The 23,653-nt window shown below is 36.2% G+C and overlaps 2 protein-coding genes across 2 annotated transcripts in view; both read left to right on the top strand.

Moving 5' to 3' along the window:
* Positions 1-15,401, top strand: part of LOC140160218 (sushi, von Willebrand factor type A, EGF and pentraxin domain-containing protein 1-like) — a 37,533-nt gene extending 22,132 nt beyond the window's left edge. Inside the window, 16 exon segments of the mRNA XM_072183495.1 lie at positions 2,765-2,926; positions 3,237-3,488; positions 5,348-5,502; positions 6,649-6,928; positions 7,193-7,457; positions 8,069-8,205; positions 8,208-8,278; positions 8,992-9,151; positions 9,860-10,069; positions 10,414-10,545; positions 11,272-11,394; positions 11,740-11,777; positions 12,457-12,564; positions 12,735-12,786; positions 13,052-13,921; positions 15,132-15,401. Of these exon segments, the coding sequence (XP_072039596.1) occupies positions 2,765-2,926; positions 3,237-3,488; positions 5,348-5,502; positions 6,649-6,928; positions 7,193-7,457; positions 8,069-8,205; positions 8,208-8,278; positions 8,992-9,151; positions 9,860-10,069; positions 10,414-10,545; positions 11,272-11,394; positions 11,740-11,777; positions 12,457-12,564; positions 12,735-12,786; positions 13,052-13,921; positions 15,132-15,316 (3,200 nt within the window). The 3' untranslated portion in view covers positions 15,317-15,401.
* A 5,815-nt stretch (positions 15,402-21,216) lies between these two features.
* The window catches only part of LOC140161308 (transmembrane protease serine 9-like), a 36,763-nt gene continuing 34,326 nt past the window's right edge, over positions 21,217-23,653 (top strand). Inside the window, exon 1 of the mRNA XM_072184786.1 lies at positions 21,217-21,461. Within this exon, the coding sequence (XP_072040887.1) occupies positions 21,438-21,461 (24 nt within the window). The 5' untranslated portion in view covers positions 21,217-21,437. The remainder of the gene's footprint in view (positions 21,462-23,653) is intronic.

Here is a 23,653-nt window from a genome sequence, read left to right as displayed (position 1 = left end):
CGTATCGAATCGCATTCTGAATACGAAGCATGTCTTTCTGATATCAAATAATTTTCATTATTTGAAATTCACGATATAATACAAATTTTATGACAAATTATTAAAATTTGATATTTTTCAAATTTTTGATATATAACAGTCCTCGAAATAATTTTTTTAAATCTAATGATATATTCTTAAAGTGTATGTAGCTGGGAGGAAAAGGCGACGATCAATTGAAAATCTTGACCTTTTATATTGAAGATATGGATTTTTGTCCCAAAAAGACCTATTTTTTTTGGTGTTTTGGGGAAAAAAATCTATATCTTCAATACGAAAGGTCAAAATTTTCAATTGATCGTCGTCTTTCATCCCACCTACATACACTTTAAGTATAAATCATCAGATTTATAAAGTTTACTTCAAGTACTGTTAAATATCAAAAATATCAATTTTAATGATTTGCCATAAAATGTGTATTACATTGCGAATTTCAAAAAATCAAAATTATTTGATATCAGAAGGACATTCTTCGTATTCAGAATGCAATTCGATATGTCTGATGTGCTCTAATGTCCCAAAATAAATACTGTCCAAACGTTCATACCCCAGCCCTTAATACGAGCCGTAATGACTCAAGGCCAAACCACCTTTTACCCGAGTTCACACGAATGCACAACAAAAATACACTGTTTGATTAAGTTAACAAAATCTAATTCTCTAATTGAAATGCACATACAATATAATCACACAACCAATTTTAAATAATCAGTACTTATCCAGCAGTCTTCTTCTGGGTGATCATATCAACTTTGCTTATCCTGCGAAAATCATTCTTCAGCGAAGTCCATTGTACACTTGCATTTATAATCATTTGTGTATTTTGCGCAGTTTTCCAAACACTTAACTCCTTGCGCAGCTCTTCAAACACCTGGAAACAGGCTTCTTTCTGCACTTTTCCACTTTATTGACTGATCTTGTGTTATTTTATAAACCAGACTCCATCAAATCTCCTTTGTTGCTGTATTAAAATAGCATATTATTGGCTATGCAAACTGATTCAAACGTACTTCCTTTTCAAGCACAACGACGACCAACACATACAGTGAGCCAAAGAATTAAGGTACCAGTTATATTCTCCCTTGTATATCCTAAATAACGACAAATATATCAAAATTAAAACAAGCATCCAATATCTGTACTCTTAAGCTCTGATTTAAGACCTTATTTGTTGAAATTTGTTGAGAATTAAAGCAACGGTGATCTAAAACCTAATGAAGAAACGAAATCAAAAGTTGCAATTTTGTGTTCTAATCAATGAAAGCACGACGCTAGTTTTAACATGCTAATCAATGGAAACTTGGTGCTAGTTCTCTTGTTCGCGAACGCTTTGTGTACAAATCAATAGGGCATGCAATGGAGCAAACTGCAACTTTTAAATTGGCATCTTCCTTGGGTTTTTGGATCGTTGTGTCTTTATTTCTTGAACAATGTCAACGAATGAGATCTTAAATTCGAGGTCAAAGATGCAGCTATTAGCTGATGGTTCTAATTATGACATATCTGTCTTTGTTCAGGATATACAGGGGTTGAACATAACTGGTACCTTAAATTTTTGGCTTACTGTGTATGTAGAGAGTCTACAATCTCTCTTCATATTCTGCCCAGAGCAAACTCCCTTGCTTACCACTTTGTACTCATCAAAATACCCATGATCTATTGATAGTATACAAATATTAACTGTCTATGAGTGTGATGGTCGAAATATAATCACGAGGTGAAAGATGGATTGTTCCATTCCACGAGCCGGAACGGCGAGTGGAATGGAACAATACATCTTTCACCGAGTGATTATATTTCGACCATTACACGAATTTAAGACAGTTAATATTTGTTTTATATCACTCATACATAAATTCTATTACTAAAATACTATTTAAGGTAGGAAATACATTTTTCAACAACATAACACCATGTTTTGCCGTGATATACTTCACATTTTGGGGTCCACCCCATAACTAAAATCGGCGAGTCCAAGAGTCAGCGCACGGCTTCGCGCAGGCGCACTACGGCAGAGCACATGATGGTAAAGACTATCACACGGAGAGGGTGATAGTAAAAATGATAAATGGTAATCAACCAATGAACGGTCTAGAATTTATGTATGAGTGATATAAACCATTCTGTCACATCACAACACTTCCTGTGGGTATTCCCCATGATGTCATATCCACATTATATTATGCAGGGGTTCCCTAATGCTGCAATGTAGACTTGTATTTTTAGAGACCAGGGGATTTTCCAGCAATCCAAATTTAGATACGATTCAATTTGTTTTGATCAACTTGATGAATGAGAGGGGATTTCCCCAAATGTCTCATGGCACATCACAACTTCCAGGTAGAAGCATGAGAATTTCCACACATGTGGTACCTTATACGGTTCAATGTTGGTTTTAAGACGTCGAGGCATTTTGGATTTGACCCCTGGAGGTCACAAAAGGTCATACAGAGGTAAAAAAAAACCTCCGATCTTGTTACAGATATACCAACTTACTCGTCTGATCACTGCATATTCCTTTCATAAAACAAAAATCTGGAGTAGGCCCTATGGGCCTATATAAACTTTTTTTTCTGTACAGGTAATAGTTCTTAAACTATTTCACAGCTAGCACTATTGTAAATCTTAATAGTTAATCTTAATATTAGGGCATGAATATATGCCCACTTGATTTAACCCGGTTTATAATCACATTAAATATGGTCTGACGCATTTTACCATTCAGGTCCCTGCCGTGCTGGGACGTTTTCCGAAACAGGTCTTGCTCCGTGTAAACCTTGTTCTAGAGGTACATTCCAGACAGAAGAGGGGCAAACTTCGTGCACAGCGTGTCCAGAGGGACAATATACACACAACGAAGGCGTATCTACACCCCAGTTTTGTCAAGGTAAACATATTTTATATAATCCCGAAAATTATCTTATTATGTGATTTCAAAAAAGTAAACAAAGCCAATATATCATGATTTCATGATTTAAAGATATTGGAAATGCGTGTATTTGATTTGCTAGTATAGTTGCTTACCTTTTATGTTTTACTTCGTGTGCGATTGGTTCAGAAAAATTGGACTCATGCTCATGAACATTGAACATTGAACATTTTGCTGTGATATCAATACCTGAAGTAATGATGGTTAAATAAGTTGTAATATTTTACATACATTTACGATTTTTCTCGTACTTTGTTTCATTCTGAAGTTGTGGATGAATGTACGGACTTCGCACCATGTCATAATGGCGCCAGTTGCCTAGACAACCCACGCGGTTATGAATGCCAATGCATGGCTGGATATTTTGGACAGCATTGCGAGATAGAACTCAACGAATGTATCGACGAGCCATGTAAACATAATGGCATTTGTTACGATATGGTGAATGGTTACAGATGTGCCTGTCCTGTTGGATTCGAAGGAATCAATTGCCAAATTAACATTGACGATTGCGTTAACTGTAAGTTGTTTTTGTTTATATGATTAATGTGAAATAATATCGATGGCCACGACTGTGAATAGAGAAACAGGCAATAAAACAGTACAGTTCATTCCCAGTATGATCAATATGATGATTTTCATACTAGCTCACCCCTTCCTAAAGTTTGTGTGTCTCATTAGATTTCGTCGTCATTATCTATTTTATGATCCGACGGTGTTATGTTATTCATGCTGTCACTGAAGATGAAGAACAGTTTGTCCGAGAAAACTTTGATTTCTGCAATTGTAAGCTCCCCAGCTATAATTCGTTATGTTATGCAAATATATTATATTTCTAACTTAATATTTGAGCCAAGAATGACAATGGCCAAGCGCTTACAGCTTTACGTGTGATTATGGAAGTTTTAAAAGATTTAAACTTTGCATTACCATTACTTGGAAATATTCCAAAAACATTAATGTGTGTGAGAAAACTTTTTAGCCAGCTAGAATTCTTTATGCAATAATTCTTTATTCAATAAATATATCAACATTAATGAAAAAAAGATATTTACAAATACCGAGCATCATCTTACATGCAAGATATCATTTTCAATATCGTCCAATTGTTGTTGTTGTTTTTTCAAATTTGAACAAAACCTAATTCAATGTTTTACAAGAAACAGCATGTTTAAAATGGAAAATGATTCACCAAACAAAATATAAAGCTTAGACTTGACCGTGGAGTTATTGCATTTAGCCTCGGGTCTAACGGCTCTCGCGCTAAATGCAATAACTCTACGGTCTCGTGCGATTATCTTGATTGATGCACTCCGATCTGTGAACTATCCTCATCATAACAGACTTATAAAAACGGCATATGGTACATTTTTGATCAAATTTAGATTTTCAAGTGAAAGTTTCCTACTGACCGCTATTTAGCAGCCAAAGAAGTTTCTAAGGTGTAGTAAACAGTCCCGGTTTATTGCTAGAAGTAAAAGAAAACATCCTTTGTTATATTTCCCTATGAATGCAAGATTGCAAAAGTAACCTTTTTCTCAAAATCTCAAATGTGCCATACGCCGTTTTTAAACTGAGCCACTGTAACTCTCAAAAACATCTGGAGAAGGAAGTGGTATTCGCATGATATGGTTTGTTATGATCAATTATGCAAGAAAGTATACCCCGGATCCACATGTTTTAAATATACAGCTACAAAAAATATTGTATTGTAGTACTTTTTGATAAAACAAAAACAAAATAAGTTTACAAAAACCCATTAAGACCTTATTTTTAATTTCTGTCATTCTAGTAACTATTTTATCAGATAAAGATGTCTTTTTATGTCACCAAACCTTATAGAATATATCAATGCAGGATTCCCCCCCCTTTTTTTTTAGGCCGTGACTCCAAAAATTCCACCCCTTTGTCATGACTGTGGTATGCATAATCAAATACATTAATGAATAGAATTGCAGATTCATACGTAGTGGTAATAACAATGAAAATTATTAATTTAAACTTCAACACTACTTGTTTATTTCGCTTACCGGAAGCGCTTTCGAGGAACTTCCTCGTCATCAGCCGATGTTGTTAGCTCTGATGTTTTCTTGGAAACGGCTAGAGACCAACCAAGAAAGCATCAGAGCTAACAACATCGGCTGATGACGAGGAAGTTCCTCGAAAGCGCTTCCGGTAAGCGAAATAAACAAGTAGTGTTGAAGTTTAAATTAATAATTTTCACATTAATGAATGTTTACACATTTTTGTCACAATTACCTAAATTTTTTTAAAATTATGAGACGTAATAATAATGTACTGTCATATAATGTACTGCCATATACTTGATTGATATGTTATACATCATTGTCACTGAATACAATGTTCTTATCTTGGCAGCTGAGTGTGATAACGGAGCTGAGTGTGTGGATGGCATCAATGAATACAAATGCGCTTGCGCACCTGGGTTTACCGGTGAATTCTGCCAGATCAACCTATTCGACTGTGCTTCTTCGCCTTGTCTCAATGATGCCAAATGTGTTGATTTAGCTTCGGTAGGTATGAATCAACACCTTGAAATACGGTTAAATATTCAATAAATATGACCACAATTCGGCTGAATGTTCAAAAATGTAAATGTTTGATGGTTGTTGAAGTTTATTGCAATAACCTATCAGTGTGTGGATGCACCAGTTTAAATTAGGCTATACAAATACTTTAATAAAAATATGAAAAAGGTTTTGAAAGTCTGAGTGACGGAATGATTCTTTCAACAATCTTGTTTTACACTTCAGTATTTTTATTCTCATTTTGTGTTCACGCGTTTTGGTGGGGGTGTATGTTTTTTTCATCGATGCGTTGGTAAAGGATTCGCAATACTAAATGCAAAATCCATGAGTTGTGTACAAAATTTGCGTTAAAACGTCAGTTTTTCTTTGCAGGCAAAAGAACCAAGGTAGCAGTTATGTTCACCCCATGTTACACCCCATGTAAATTATATCCTAAACAAAGACAAATATGTCATAATTGGAACCAGCAGCCAATAGCTGCATCTTTAAGCTCGAATTTAAGACCTTGTTCGTTGACGTTGAAATCTCAACCAGTTTAAGAGTACAGGTATTGGCTGCTTTAATTTTGACATAATATATGTCTTTGTTTAGCAGGGGTGAACATAACTGGTACCTTAATTCTTTGGCTTACTGTATGATGGTTTAAATTAGCCTTGATCAATCTAACTCTTGGACTGGCCCTCAAAGTCATACATACCATAGAATACAGTAAATGAAAGAAATTTGGCCTTAAAATCTCTCTCTCATATGTGGTAGACGTGTACTTTTTGTAATGTAATTTTTACATGTTGTTTGAAAAACAAAGGTACAGTGTTAATGTGATCACAGAGAAATGCTATGTTAATAATTCATATATGGGGATACCAGTTAACTCTCATTACATACTTACTGCTCCTCGTAGAGGGAGCTTAACTATTTTTTTACGGTGTGATTTCTTGAACTTTAAAAGGAGAGAGCAGTGACAATGGTAATGAGTAAAACCACTATGAATATATTGGTTTAATTGAAGAGAATTACGACTCTATTGAAGTTAATCTATGATGATTAAACTTGTATACTTTTGTAATTCATATAAATTCTATTTAAAAAGTAAGATTGTCTTGATTTTCATTCTGGTTTGTTTACTTTCAGAATTATACATGCTGTTGTTTACCCGGTTATTCCGGTCGTCATTGTGAATACTCTGACAACAGCTGTGTCTCATCCCCATGTATGCATAATGGTACATGTACAACCAGAGCCAATACATTTCTTTGTGGTTGTGCTCCTGGTTATACGGGTCGGCGATGTGAATATGAAATCAATGAGTGTGTTGACGTCACGTGCCATAATGGAGGAACTTGTCATGATCTTATCGGCGGGTTCAAATGCACGTGCTCGGCAAGGTTTGGAGGACCATACTGTGAAACTGGTAGGTTAGATTTACCTTTGTTGCTTTAGAGCAAAACCTCTATTAATAACAACAAAAACAACAATAACAACAACAATAATAATAATAATAATAATAATAATAATAATAATAATAATAATAATAATAATAATAATAATAATAATAATAATAATAACACTAGTAATAATAATAATAATAATAATAATAATAATAATAATAATAATAATAATAATAATAATAATAATAATAATAATCAACAAATTTATGCATTTATTTACTTCTTAGAGCTAGCCAATGACTTCGACCTCATCTTTCCTAGTGCTCGACCTACCAATTATGCCTTTGTGCAGACTCTTCCAGACCTCTATGCATTTACTCTTGCCTTCTGGATGCGGACTGAAGATAAATTTAACATGGGAACACCTATCTCGTATGCAAACTACGACAACAATGGGATATTGGTTGATAATGCATTGACATTGCATGATTACAACAATTTTGTACTATTTCTTAATGGAGATAGTGTACACACAGATGTAAAAGCAAATGAGTAAGTTTCTGAATCATGGAATAACTTGTTTAATGATATTCTGATGTTACCATTATCAAATGTATCACTTTAATTAATAATGTTACTTATTGAGAATTACTTTTATTCTGTGACATTCAAGAAGTGTGTTGAACAAATCTTTTTTACGTACATTTTAGGCATTTTTGGTCTCCAACACCAATTAATTTGTCCAAATAATACTAATCATCTAATTTATGCTGTAATTTTTTTGGTAAAAGGTGAACATGTTGGTTTACTATAATCCTGGAACAACCTCTCGCCAAATATTCTCAACATAACTAGCACTAAACGCTTCAAAGCAGCTATTTCAGATTACATCATGAAGTAACTCATTCCTTTTTTTATATATGTTTTGTACATCCAAATCCACCATTCCTATCTAAATAGATATTGCTTTTAGCAACGTTATTGAGTAATTTGTAGATGTAGATGTAGATGTAGACTATTCCATGGTACATCGAACCTACTACGTAAAAGAATATCTTCTTTATGGGATTGAGATGAGATCATTTCAAACATAATCCAAGAAAAACAAGATTGAAATCACTGTTAATCCCTTGAAATTAAATACCTTATACCTGTCGTTCCAGATATTCTTCATGGATCCATATAGCAGTAACATGGCAAAGCATAGACGGAGGTTGGGATTTCTACGTCAATGGATTTTTATATACAAGTGGAAGTGGTTTCCAAGCTGGGTCATTCGTAAAGGGTGGGGGTTCTCTGGTCGTGGGCAAGAACAAGATAGCTTTGGTGGTACATTTGTCAGATCGGAGGCCTTTATTGGGGAACTTAGCCAGGTAGGGAGACTGCTTTTTTTAATCAATCTAAATTATTCAGCGCAGCAGTAATGTCACTACAAACTTGTCTTACGGTTTGACACTATTTTTAAGTGTTGCGATTTGGTAGATATACTTTTGTGGGTCCTGTGGTTCTTGAGTTATGTTGTAGGAGGGCTGAAACACCTGCAACACTTACATAAACGTGCATAACTCATTAACAAAGATAAATCAAGCAAGGTTTGACAGTATATGGTTTGTAGAATGACCTTTTGCAAAACATCAAAGTGTTATTTTTCAATAATATATTGATTTATATAATGAAAATCGATATTTTTTGGTTTTAAGTTTTAATTTAGAGCTAAAAGCAAAAATACAGAAAATGACGTAACATATCCAACCAGATATCAATGTTAATGTTTGTCTTGCTTACCAGAATAGAGGCGGCCCTATTAATTTCATTCCCTTTAATGCGGTGATGCAAATTTAACATCGCATTGATTCACGTGAATCACATATGGAATTTACTCTACTAAACTATTTCGAAAAGTAGCTGCTCAAAATTTCAACAACTAGATACCTAAACGTTAAGAAATTGTCAAGGTTATCATGGTTATCTTCTTTCCTATCATGTCTATAGCGTACGCCTTGATGAGCTTTATATAATGATTATAACATACGACAAATATGGAAGATTTATTATTGTCACGTTGTTAATCTTTTCGGTTTAACAGCTAAATATCTGGGATTTCCGAATGACTGCAACGGAGGTGAGACGGAAGTTTGAAACCTGTCTATCAGACTACAATTCAGGCAATGCTTTATCCTGGTATGATGTACCGTACAGACTCAGAGGCAAAGTTCGTATACAAGGACCTTCTAATGTTTGCCAAAGTAAGCTGATAACTTTTGTAACATTTGAAGTAGTATTTTGAAAGTAATTAGAGCGCTGAATATTGTATTATAATATGACATGTATAATATTAACATTGGTATTTCCCAGATTTTAAACATTATTTGATATCAGAAGGACATTCTTCGTATGCAGAATGCAATTCGATATGTCTGATGTGCTCTCATGTCCCACAAAAAATACGTGAAAACGTCGCTATACTGTCCAAACGCTCATACCCCACCCCTTAACACGTTGGTAAAGTTCTGATTGATGATTCTGACTTTTTCTAACTTCAGGAATCCACGTTGTTTCTTAAAATTCAACCACTGTGTATCAATGTGAATGCAGATCAAAAGTTCAGTGAAAACATGAATAACATAACACCGTCAAATTATAAAATAAATAAGAAGACCAAATTTAATGAGATACACAAACTTAAGGAAGGGCGAGCGAGTATGAAAAAAGCGTTTGTTTGTCCATTGATACGCGCATTATGTAATTGCTAATTTCTTCGCAACCAGTCAGCCCAATCAAATAAAATATACGTGTATGATGCACAATAAAATAAGCTTCGCGCTGCTGTTTAAATTTTTTGATTCCGATGCTTATTTTTTCGATTTATGTCCAAATTCATTCAGCCAGTATTTTTTATGGAACACTGTGTTTCACGTTCTTCATTATACAGTTTTGTTTACTTACCACTGCAGGAATTGATGATTGCCATTCAATGCCGTGCCAAAACAACGGGACTTGTGAAGATCTGTTCCGATCATACTTCTGTAAATGCCAATCAGGATATCATGGTGATCGTTGCGAGCATGAAAGTCAAAATTGCCGACAAAGTTCTTGCCTAAATGGCGGTAGTTGTCATGACCATGGAAATGATTTCCACTGTACTTGTTTACCTGGATTCAAAGGTATTCACTCGTATTTATAATAAAGTATTGGGGTGTAAAAGAATTTACTCTGTATATCATTCCACTACCATTACGATACACAAGAATCGTCGTTGCTTGCGTTTAGCTCTATTCCGTAAAAATGCATAACATATAAAACAACCATTGGGAGTCTGGTCTCGATAATCATGTTACACAATTTAAAACTTAAAACAACCACAACATCCAACTCCACACAACCCCCCTATCTTGGTGATGTATAATAAATAGCAAGGTGGATTTATCATTTCCTGATTGTACCTAAACAGTTCTTCTTCTTTAATTCAATGCCATAAGTTTGATTGTTATCTTTTTCTTACTTTGAGGAAGAAGATGTGCGGTGCCTATCGATCTTTGTTTAGGAGTCTACTGCTCAAATGGTGGCTCTTGCCGCACTGTGAAAAACGGTCATAAATGTTTGTGCCGTGAAGGATTTGCTGGTCAATATTGTGAATATGGTAAGTGAATAACTTAGAACAATAAAGATTGTTTACGTATTTTATACTGTAAATTATAATGTTATAGTAATGAACGGTTCACCATTTAGACGAGATGGGGCGCCCCGCCCACAACTACTCGGCAACTAGACAGTATTTGTTATCACCCAGGACTATGAAAAGAAGCATTAAGTTTCTCTGAACCTAATTTCTGTTTCCCGTCAAGGTCTTCTTCAAGTTGTGTGTGTAGCCATTTAAAAATGAAAACCATTTAGGTATAATAGTGTAAAGTTTTCATAATAAATTGATTGAGCTGAAGAAATTGAAGAACTTTTAGCGTTCGAAATAGCTAATATAAAATCACACATAAGGGTACTCTATAATATTGTGGATATAATAACAACGAGATACGCTTAACCCATAGGGAAATCTATTAAGCCCAATATTTCAGGAACGGGAACGAGAAAATGTAAATGGTATCTTAATTCTTTTGCTTATATGTACTGTATGTGGTTTGTGTATTAATTTGTTTGTCTTTGACCGGAGCCCATGATCTCTAATCAGCTACTCAGGCAGTCGGCTTGGTGAAACGAGTAAAGCACTTAACAAATAGTATATCTAGAGACGCGACGGTTTATAGTACTTACACATACTTATAAAACATTTAAGTCCTTTACGACGACTAACAAAACCTTCCATGGTCATATGCTTAACAATGTATCGTATCTAACACCAATTTCTCCTTAGATGTCAACGAGTGTCTGATAGGTAATGGTGAGTGTGAACACACATGTCATAATACACCTGGCTCATCCTACTGTACATGTTATGGAGGATTTTCGCTTCAACCGGATGGGAAAACATGCTTAGGTAGGACAAACAGTGTCCGCACGTTAAATGTTGAAAACGATTCCATGATCTTTTAGTAATAGACAGGACAAAACCTGATTTAAATTAGTACTACTGGTGTCTTTGTCGCTGGTTCATTCAAACAAGGAAAGTGAAATAGTCTGCACTTGATCTGCAGAAAGAATCAAACAAGTTGAAAAATAAGGAATGAATTGTGCTACAGCTGCAGATATCCTGACGAATTGAGTGAATCACTTGTGACTGTAGTGATTAGGCATAAGAGACATCTCAAAGGTGAAACGTGGGAATACAAATCGTGACTAAATTTGATACAACGTAGTTACATTGGTATTATATTTTTTTCAGCAAAGGCGTTTTGTCTTTACCATGGTCAGTTGCATTTGGTAAGTACCACTCTGTATGCTAATTACGATTTTAACACCGTATTCCCATTTGAATAAACACTCTTATCCGAATCCATAAATGCAAACTTTTTATGACGTTTTATAAATTATGCTTGAACTATGCTTGAATTGTCTAGAAACCACTTTACATTAGTTTGAAATGGAATACATTTATATGTACTTATTCTCAAGTGTCCATTCTCCCCACACATTGTCTGTCCCACACTTCGGGTGCAAAGCCTCGTGATTATCTAAAGTACCTGTCGATGGTACATTTACATTATACGTTTCCATTATTCAAAGGTTCGTCCGAATAATAGTGAATGTTATGTTGAATGTCATGAGTGTCAAAAACTCATTCGTATTTACAATTATCAGATTCATCTGAGATAGGCAAACAACAATCAAGGTCTTTATTAACAAATGTTAACGAACCGACACTTTATGTATGCAAACAGTCAAAATCTCAAATCGACAAATCTGTATCTGGTATTGTCGCGAAAAAAAAGCAGATTGCAGATTATCTAATGCACAAAGACTGACTAAATGTTATAATATGTCTAACTTACATTTCTCACTCTCTCATAGCTCTTTTCTTTTCTCAAATTCTTAAACCAATCAGCATTAGCGACCTTAATCAAGAAATATTTTCAACAATTTTCTTTCCTTTTGTTTCAAGAGAGGAGAAACCTGGAATGATGGCGACTGTTCTGAATGTAGATGCAGGAACGGCATAGCCGTTTGCAGTTCACGTGATCACAGGTGTCCTTCAATTGCATGTGCACAGGTAAATTGCACTTATTGTTGATCTTGCGTGTGTATTGCCTATTACCTTATTCATTTTTGGTTGCATTTATTTTTAAATAGAAGTGTTATGTTCGGATATTTGTATTATCGTTGGAGTAAAATGTCTTTTGGAACAGATATAACTTGTCAACATTGTTCATTTTAATTTAGGATGAGGAACTTTACATGGCTCCAGGGGCATGCTGTAGTAAATGTATATCAGGTATGTTTTTCGCTAATTATAAAATGCAATTATTCCATCCATATTAAGTTATTATTCACTTTTAAAGAGGAAAACGAGTGATAATTTCCCATTTATCGATTACTTTGAGTATCACGCTTTTTTTCACATAAATAATGATTATAGTACCTTAAAGTATATACAATATGGCATAGCCTTTGAAACCCAAGTTATATTTTCCCTATGATACTTATAGTCTTGAATGTTCTTACTTTGTTTTTATGTCTCTATTACGTACCTGGCACAGTTTCCAAGACATGCACAGTATCTAGAAGATATGGTTTCCACACATTTGATCATCACCAATATGAACAGCTCGGGGACTGCCGTTATGTACTCAGTGAAGACTATGTATCAAGTGCTTTTAGTATTGAAATTGAATTTGAAGACAAGGATTTTGGTAACGTAAGAAGAAGGATGTTGGTGGTGCATGCCGGATGTGTCGACGTAACTGTCGATTACGAGGGCAATGTCCAGGTTGCCGGAATTGATGTAGAACTACCATACACACACGGTAACCCTAAAAGTGTCGAAATATGGAGGAATACAACTTTTTCAGAAAGAGATGTTTTTATTAAAACGGACCGTGGTGTGAGAATACATTGGACGATGATTGATGCCATAGAATTGTTTGTTCCAAAATCTTTTAGCAATGATCTATTGGGTCTATGTGGTAACATGAATGGACAACGTGGAGATGATATGATGACTAGACAATTCCTACCGGGACGTTCTTTAAAGGAATTCATGCACAGTTGGAAAGTTGATGGGTATCGGTACTGTAAATCAATTAAAAGAGAACCTGGGCCGGGTCCTGTATATGCAACACTCGAACCGGGTCTTTTGTTTGAACACCTGTCACCAGAAAACCTCCCAGCATGCCAAGGAGTATCACAGGCATTCCTACAAGGAGCAAGAGATAAATGTAATATATTGAGGACAGAGGAATTCTTGAGATGTCACCGGGCTGTCAGCATTGAAGTATACTATGAGCTATGCTTGCAAGATGCGTGTTCTTGTCGTAGTAATGAGCCTTGCTATTGCCAGTCACTGACAGCGTATACTAGAGAATGTCAGAGAAATGGAATTCGCGTAGGGTGGAGTGACCCAGCTTGCAGTAAGTACAATAAATTCTCTTACATATTTCATATAGACAGAATAATGTTAGAAATACATTTTACACCTGTGTTGCTCTCGGCAATGCCGCTAAGGGACTTCACGATTGAATGAGGTTGATTGCTTCTGAAACTTACGCATAGCGTGGCGTAGCTGCTGCGAGGGCAAGGGGGATATTGCCCCCTGGCAAAATTGTGTATTTAGGCCTCCGCCCCCATACAAATGCAGGGGAAAAGAGGGAGGGAAATCAGGAGAGAGTTAGAGAGAAGAGAAGGGGACAGAGGGAATCCGTACCGGCCAATAGATTCAGTTCCATAGGAATTATATAAATACCCGTAGATCCAAGGATGGTGATCGTTGTTGTATTTTAAGGTTGAGGGGACCCGAAGGCAAACAAGTTGAAAGGTGCTGAAATGCTAATTGCAACAAAAAAAGTACATATAGGAGTAGTAAAATGGGGAAAATAAAACAACAATAAAAGGTCCAACTTAAAGAGAAAAGGAGGTCGAGAAGGATGTGTGCTACGCGTTTATTTGCCGACTGAGCTGATTCAAACGTGCGGTGTTAAACTTATTTTGCTATAATTGTCCTACTGAAGTAGTATTGGCCTATTCGCTTCCTTTAGTTAAAAATATTAAATGATGTTTTTGGAATCATAAAAGTAACCAACTAGACTCATTTTTATTTTGAGAGGCTACGCATCTTAGGGTCTGTGCAATAATTATGTGTACCCCGAGGTGGTGAATTCTCAAAGTGGTCTGCCAAAAATCGCTTGCCCCCCCCCTTTCGACGTGCCAAAAAATTTTTGCCCCCCCCCCCCCCATTACACACTAAAATTTTGGGGAACCCTAATTTATAACCTTAAATTGTCTTATCATATAATGCGAGCGTAGCGAGCAGGAAATTTTGCATATTTGAACGTGTTCCTAATGTTTTCCTACACCTTTTTAGGGCGTAATATAGAAACAATGCCCAAAATATCTGTGCCAAAAATCGCTTGCCCCCCATTTGGACCTGCCAAAATTGCTTGACCCCCTTTTGGCCTGCCAAAAATCTTTGCCCCCCCTATAATTCACCACCCCTGGGGTACACATAATTATTGCACCACGCCTTATCCTAGCACATCCACTACATCACTCGCTAATCATTTCGAATGTGGTGAGAGTAAAACTCTAAAATCTATTAATCCATTATTGTTATTCATTTTACAGCTATTCATTGCCCAAGTGGAATGCTTTACGATCATTGTGGACCTGCATGTTTACAAACCTGTACAAGTCGTACACAAAGTGACTGGTGCCGACAGCAGCCTTGTCGACCACGATGTCAATGCCCAGCAGGAAATGTCCTACACAATGGCAACTGTATTCCGACAAATGCCTGCCCGATCAACTAATATATATTACTTAGGATCAAATCAAAACTCGACCGCGGGTTCCGGGCGGTTTCCGGCGGTTCTAAAAGTCTACGGGAATATACACAGTAATAGAGAGTTTGCGGAAAGAAGTTACTTTAACTGGAACGGCAACTTCAGAAATATCGATTGGATTTCTTGCTCAAATTTACTCCAACGCGAACGTATGGTTGGTTACTGCAACAACAGCGTCTTGTCGCTTAAACTCGGGACATGTGTATCAATGTGCGTTCAAAAGAAGGGCATGTGTAAGAGCTTGTAACCGAATACATCCAAATGTCTCTCTTTTGTTTAGTCAAGTGGTTATTAGTCCCACTTCAAGACAAAAGACTCTACCTTAAGAGCTTCGTTTGAGTAAACATGAATGAACTCGCGATACCACTCAACATGGATTATGTCGGGACCCAGCGTTAATCTCCTTATCATATTATTTTGAAACTAGCTAGGCCCTATACGTTTCAATTAATATTCTTACGATAGTTATAGGCCTATATATATAATATTATTTAATAAAGGCTCGTCAGCTTTGTCAATTTCATATTCCAATTTACTTCGCAAAGCCTAATGAAATACATATTCTTTATTTCTTTCCCTCCTTCTGAATCTCTCTCCCCTTCCCTCCCCTTCCCCTCCTGCTTCCCCTTCCCTACATTCTCCTTATTTTCCCCTCCTTCTCCCCTCTATCTGTACTCGCTCTCTCAAACTTGACCCCCTATAATTACCCACTCGCAATCCTGTTTCCCCCTCCACAGTGATTTTGTCAGGGTTTTTCTGTTAGGAGGGCGTGGGCCGATTCTCAAAGGGAAACGTTTTTACAAAAATGGGCTTAAAATGGCAGAAAAGGACCTAAAAGCGTAAAATATCACGGCGGTCAGCATCCAAAAGGGAAGGGTCAAGAAGGAAGACAAGATGTCCCACGGGGGAGCCCCCCCCCCCCTGGCTACCAGCAAAGCACTTCCCTGTCCACTTCCAATGCCCTCACTCTCCTCCTCCCTACCCCCTCTCTTACCAGGCACAACCTATGACATGTTATATATAAAATGTTATGCACCTGCTTTACTCTTCCAGAAGTATCGTATACTGCTGGCTCAAGTAAAACCAGACCATTTTACGGGAACTTAATCCCCTTGGCGTTGAAGTCAAGCTAAAAACTTGGTTCCGCAAGCTGATTTGGTGTACGCCATGAGCACACACAAAATTATATATCAAGTGTGACGTTTGGAACAAAAATTATTTTGATCTAATTCAATCAATAATTTTCAGCAACATGTCGCATGTTTTTTACCCAACCAAATTAGATTTCCAATAATTGGTCTATTAACTGGATAATACATAAGTGGTAATTATGTAGTCTATGAGGAAATAGACAAACTATTGTTCTAAATTATGACGTATTTCATCATAATTTACGGCACACTATAGATTCTCGCGTTAACTTTAACTTCAAGCGGCTTTAATGGCAGAGTGGTTTTGAATACATAATCCTCTATAATCCTCTAGACGTTAAAGTTAAAGTTAAAGTAACTTCATTCCGCAAGGTCTCTAATGAGTTCAGTCGTCACACCCTGTTCACATGACTGGTTGATATCATCCAGTCGCCGCATAAGTAATACAATTTTCAAGTGGAGTGATTTCAATTGATTTCTATACAAATATAGTACTATAGGACGAATTGATTTTCCTTCCAGGGAGTTCTTCTCAATCAATGTAGCTATTCTGGAAACTCATGCATTCTTGCATTTTCATATAACGATGATCTCTGATAACCGGATGGAACCGCCCGGAACCGGTTCATCCCTTAGTATCTTAATTACACCAAATTCAATATCGGTCTGGACGAAAGAAATAATCTCCTCCACAGCCAGCTTGGTTTTTTCTGTTGGTGTGGAGTGAGGAGAACAAAACTTGACGCGGAGGAGACTAATCGAGAAGTTCCAGAATTTAATTACCGCCTTAGGATCCGTTGATGGGGTCAAGGGCCAGACCCCTGAAGTTTATGGGTTGCTGCACAAATTATAATTAGGGGTCAAATTATAAAGTTGATCATTTTTATGGAAATCCTATGTTATCAACATTGTACACTCATTGTAACTGTGTAACTTAATGTTTATCAGAGATATCTGTGAATTGAAATACAGTGGCGTAGCCAGTGGTATTGGACAAAGGGGACAGCGTCGCGACGCGTCGGCCCTGTGAGAAATCTTGCCCCGTGTCCCCCTGTGAGATGCTGACCGTCCTAATATTTAAGATTTGTGTGCCTTTTTTCTACTTGTTGGCACTATCTTGACCATATTCGTCATATTTTGCCCACCTTTGAATGTTACCTTGCCCCTTCGCCATCTTTTGCCGCCCCTTCTGAAAAAGTCCTGGCTACGCCACTGAGGAAATATGATTACAAGTTGTGTTCAACTGCTACATGTGTACCTTTACATAAAAACAATCCACCTCTCTATTGTAATTCTAAAGGACAAAGTCCTCTCACAGCATAATATCATCATAAAGGCATAATAGTTCTCAGAGTCAATGACATTGTATTTTGAAAAAAATGAACATGCATAAATTCTGCAGAATACCAGCACATAAACTTCAGTTGCGCTATTGTTAATCAAATTGTTCATGTTGCAATATTAACAAAAATGTTTATCATTTCTCTTGCCCTAAATGTCCATATCCGAGAGAACTTGGCAAAGTGCATTATGCCCTCTGCGGTAGACTTTCTGTTCTTTGAACAAATCGAGGGAATCTTATTTCAGGAGGCATAAAATACTGTTTATATCAGACATGGGTTCAAATATGAGGCGTAAAGTGTAAATTACAGCCTGCTTTTAAAACAACATCCCAGCATGCATTGCTGAACATTATTTCTTCTTCCAATGCTTCTTGAATTGTCTTATTTTACTTCATGATGGACGGCCTCCGGTACTACTATTATCATATTTTTGTTTTCCAGTTACTCATTAACAAATAATTATATCAATTACATTGGTAAATCCTATCTTTCATTCCTTTGCATTCATTCATTGCTTATTTCAATAATTCTGAAAAAAATATCAAAATATGCACTACAATATCAATACATCAAATATAATCAAATGAATCATGGAGGATATGGCCATAATAAGATCAGAGGTAACCACGTAAGAAGCTGTAAGAAAGTTACCATAATATGAATCACAATAAACAACACAATGTTCGGTAAGCAATTAAAAAATGAACATGTGAGTGATCTTTTTGCATACATTCTGTAGAATACCAGTACGTAAATTTCAGTTACGTTTGCCGTATACTATGTCTGAGAACTTGAGGGCATTTATGCCCTCTGCGGCAGAATATCTGTTTTTTGAACAAATCAGGGGAACCTTATTACAGGAGGCATAAAATACTGTTTATATCAGACACGGATTCAGATATGTTTACGCCTTATACGCCGTAAAGTGTTGCGAAATCACAGCCTGTCTTTTTAACAACATCCCAGCATGCATTGCTGAACATTATTTCTTCTTGCAATGCTTCTTGAATTGTCTTATTTTACTTCATGATGAAAGGACTCCGGTACTACTGACCATATTCTTGTTTTCCAGTTACTCATTAACAATATATTAATTACATTGGTATATCAAATGTTTCATTCACTGGCATTCATTCATTGCTTATTTCAATAATTCTGATTAAAAAAATATCAAAATATGCACTACAATATCAATACATCAAATATAATCAAATGAATCATGGGGGAGATGGCCAAAATAAGATCAGAGATAACCACGAAAGAAAGTTATCAAAAGAATCACAATAAACAAAACGTTAACACAATATTCGGTAAGTAATTATATACTTTGAAATTAAGTGTGTTTTGTACAATTTTCGGAAATAGTTCAACACAATGCCGGTAATCAATTAAAAAATGAACCTGTGAGTGATCTTTTTGCATACATTCTGTAGAATACATGTACATAAATTTCAGTTGCGTTTGCCCTATACTATACATATCCGAGAACTTGACAAAGTGCATTTATGCCCTCTGCGGCAGAATTTGACTTGTTTTTTTAACAAATCTGGGGAGCCTTATTATAGGAGGCATAAAATACTGTTTATATCAGGCACGGATTCAGATATGTTTACGTCTCATACGCCGTATGTTTTGTATATTTTTCGGAAATAGTTCACAGAATTAACCTTTCTTGACGATTTTTGTAATGAGTTCCATAAACTTGAACCAGCTTTACGGATGTCGTGATCAGCGTTAAGTTATACATGTTGTTTATTAGCGTTTCTTGTTTAGGGTGTTGTTTGGTAACAGTGGATATTAGGACGAGGTTTAAATAAGCCGTTAAATAACCTCAGTAATTCATTAATACTTTACTTGTACATAATATTGTTTGTACTTGTAATAAATTCTAATTTGTAAGTACCATCGGTTGTTAGCGAAAGTTGCAGTTACGAGGCGGTCAATAAGTTGGTAAGGTATGTTACTTTGTCACAGGGTAATGAATTTGGGCTCGCTTGAAAGCTTGTGCTTCAGAACATTACTGCAAAAATAGTCCATTGTTGACACCCTGTAGAGTAAGCCTACGTACCTCCGTTCCTGTGAATGGTGAAAAAGTCCTTGATATCCAAGGATGGAATTAGCGTCCTTGAATATCATACACGGTCAAAAAGACTTATTACCTTCACCACTGACAATGACATGCGTGTTGGTACAAAAGCATTGATAACGAATAAAGAACCAATCAAAAAAGATGAGATTGCCACAAAATATGTCACCTGTGATTGATATGTTTTTAACATTATATATGAATCCATTAACATTTGAATATCCCATGGTGTCTTCTAGATGGGGGTTCCAGAATCTTCATGTACAAAATTAATATTAGTTGACAGAATCCGTTCCATACCTCCTATACAATAAGATTGAGGACAAGTTTCATCCATAATTGGCTGAAGGGGATAATACATACATTAATCACTGGAATTATGAGTCCATTCAGCGAAAGCGCCAGGATCCCCACCACTAACAAGATCAATACTTACCACAGGGCAAGTCGCTGTTTTCTGAGATTCAAGGAGAGTCTTGATGACAGATTATTTGCCACGTGAAAGTACGAATATCATAGGCACATATCGTACAATTTTGATGGCAAATTTGAGGCAAATCATCAAGTGAAGACAGTTGGTGACAGAAGTGGGACTGTTCTCGGATTATGTTCTGTACCCTATTGTCAGTTTATCAAGCTGCTATTCACGACAGAAGCGTCAGATAACTAAAGCAATCATGTTCGCGCTCCAGGTCTATCATTTCAACTCACCATTTAATTAATATAACAGTATAGGAGTATACTGCAAAATATTAAATTTCGACTAAATGACCTATTTTTTATGTCGCACGACTTGCTTCGTAAAGACATTATTTGCAAAAGGTGCATGTAAAGGCTGCTTTGTTTTTCTTGTAGCTTTCCGTGTTTTATCGATTTTACCATGTTTTGTCCCTTTTACAAGAAGTTTAATAAAATATATTACAAACTCTGTGTGTTATAACGTGCCATTATTAACAAATAGTATGTTCTAGTAATAACTAGAACCTTATTATTCATCGCACTTTTTACACGTTTATTTTATTGTAAACAACAATAGACACACATTTTTAGATTTTTTTCTCTGTGTTTAATTCATTTTTTTTCTCCATTTTCTACATGAAAACATGTTTTCCGTTTTCTACCCCGGATTGCGCGAAATTCGTCCGTTTCATCGCGGAAAAGTTATGGCTCTTATTTTAATTCCACAACATTTATATATTTGCCAAATACCTTCTATAAAAGTTAGGATATAAACTGGACGCCATGCCAAAGCTAAGTCAGAGAAATTTTCTTTCTGTCAGGGTAATCACCCGGAACATATAGCAATACTAAAATATTGGCATGTGGTATGGCTTGGTACAATTGAACGAATTCTAATAATGAAACATATGGTTCGTGTATCTAGTTGGCGGGGGTTTAGGACACGTGACAAGCATAATTTGCCATTGTAGGTTCTATGAGATCGGTAATATAATTAGCGGGTAGGGCGAGTCACATCATGACATAGGAATATATACCAGCACAGAAACATGGCGGCAACTGGCAGTTTAACGGTAAATTGATTTGATTGTTCTATCCTTGCAGACCCGTAGTAGCCAGGATGTTTTGCGGGGGAATTTCCCAAATGTGGATTTTCCGGGCTATTTTGAACACTTTAACATGAGAAAGTCATCGTTCTAATTTGGACGTTTTAACACCCCTAAAAAGTTAACCTCAAGTTTTTTGTGATTATGTTTGGGGGAGGTGCGGGGGGGGGGGGGCACTTGGATACGGGAGTGCCCCTTGTATGGTTGTACGCATAAAATTTATTGTGCAAAAAATAACAATACCTTAATGTATGTAAGATCATTGTGGTTGGAATGCAACTATAATACTCCTCGCTAATGTCGACAACATTCAGCATTACTGAACATTACTGTAGTGTATTAACTCACAGATACTCACAGATACTCTTAAAAGATCTGTGATTAACTCAATTCAATTTTTAGGAGATCTGTACCTTGTATATGCTTAATTTTACACAAATTGTTGGATTAAATGCTCTCATATCTATTTTAACAGCTTTACGTTGAGTAATTTGTAAGCATTTTTGTTTGTACTGAAATGTCAAGGTCATTTATATTGATTTCCTAAAGAGTGGTATGAACAAAAATACACATTGAATATAATTTTTGAACACATTTGTCATTTATGTTTCTTTGAACCTTTCGATATCTTTTAATAAATGATTGGATTGTGATTGATAAAATTAATAATAACATTGAAGATAGTAAATCACCACATGCCTCTCCGATTTACATCCGGACAATGTGTAGGAGGGGACAAGGTAATGAACGGTGGTTGTTTTCCAGTACCATTGGAATACTTTTCTGTGCTGGTTTCCAGACGTTTATGACCGATAGCATTCCTCTTTTATTCGAGGAACTATAATTAAAGACAGAGATAAAAAGAATTTATCGCGTCTGACGTCATCTGTCAATCAAACTCGAGCACGGTTTGTTTACAAGTGTCGTGATGATGACTTGCTGAACGCGGCGGTATAACCGGGCGCCTTATTGTTAATTTTGCACCTTCAAACATGCAAATCATCTCAAAAGATAGGTCTTTATATTAGGAAACTTTCTTTCGCGAAGGCACCATGTCAACAATGCCTAGAAAACAGCAGCGTAGCCAGTGAGGGGGCAGAGTGCACCCCTGACAAAAAATGAAAGAAAAGAGTGCTCCTCTGACAAAAAAAAATGAAAGAAAAAATCTAGAGGGCAAAGGAAAAAAGGGGCAAGGAGTGCCTTTTCCACCAAAGTTCACCAAATAATGGGCCAAAATAGTGTAGAATCATGATAACTTTTTGCGCGCTGCGGGGCACATTGTCACAATAACGCCCTTTTCACCCCAATCATGGGCGAAAATAGTGTAAAATACAAAATTTTTGCGTGCTACAGACGCATATTATCCCAATAAAGCTCTCTAAAAACAAAACTGGTATAATGTATTGTATGATGCAACTGCATTTTTTTCGTCTGTGTCAAAAGTTTTATTTTGCCCCTCCTGACCAAGAAAGCTGGCTACGCCCCTGCTAGAAAAGCTGCTTTTTGCCTTGTAAAAGTACGTAATTTTTCGCCATTTGCTGCTATTCCTTTTCTCCGATCAGCACCAGATAGATCGGTCTTCCTTCTACGCGCTATTAACCTGTGTAAACCAATCAAGGATCGTAATTGTCTTTTTATCTCTGTCTTTAATTATACCAAGGATATTGCCAATAATTATATATTAATCATGGAAGAAAGAGATAAGAAGGAACCACAACGACTTCGATCGGCCAAGTTTTAATCCGCTTATCTATTGACGCTTGAAAAGAAAAGCTATCAACGGTACTTCCTTTCATGTATAATCCATTTACCGCGATCGATGCTTGGCGAAAACATTACTGGAAAAAAACTATAACAAACCCATCCACGAACAAACAAACGCTACCCGGGAGTAAGATTCTGGAATTTCACTGATGCTCTAAACATGTATAGTAGCTTTGTTTTAGGATCTACAGTCAAACTGTTTTCTTGATCGTGTTGTGTAGAAAATGTCCTTTAACACATCGAAAAGGTCATCAAAAGCGGCCGTTTTTTTGCTGAGTTTCATCTGTATCAAATAATGTAAGATTTTGGTGACTTTTTCGATGACAAATAGATGTAAAATGTTCTTAAATAATGCACAATGTTCCGGTTGAGTCCGGTACATGAAACCTGTTTAA

Source organism: Amphiura filiformis, chromosome 9 (genome assembly GCF_039555335.1).
Source record: "Amphiura filiformis chromosome 9, Afil_fr2py, whole genome shotgun sequence".
In the NCBI taxonomy this organism is placed as follows: Eukaryota; Metazoa; Echinodermata; class Ophiuroidea; order Amphilepidida; family Amphiuridae; genus Amphiura; species Amphiura filiformis.
This window is presented reverse-complemented; position numbering and strand designations above follow the sequence as displayed.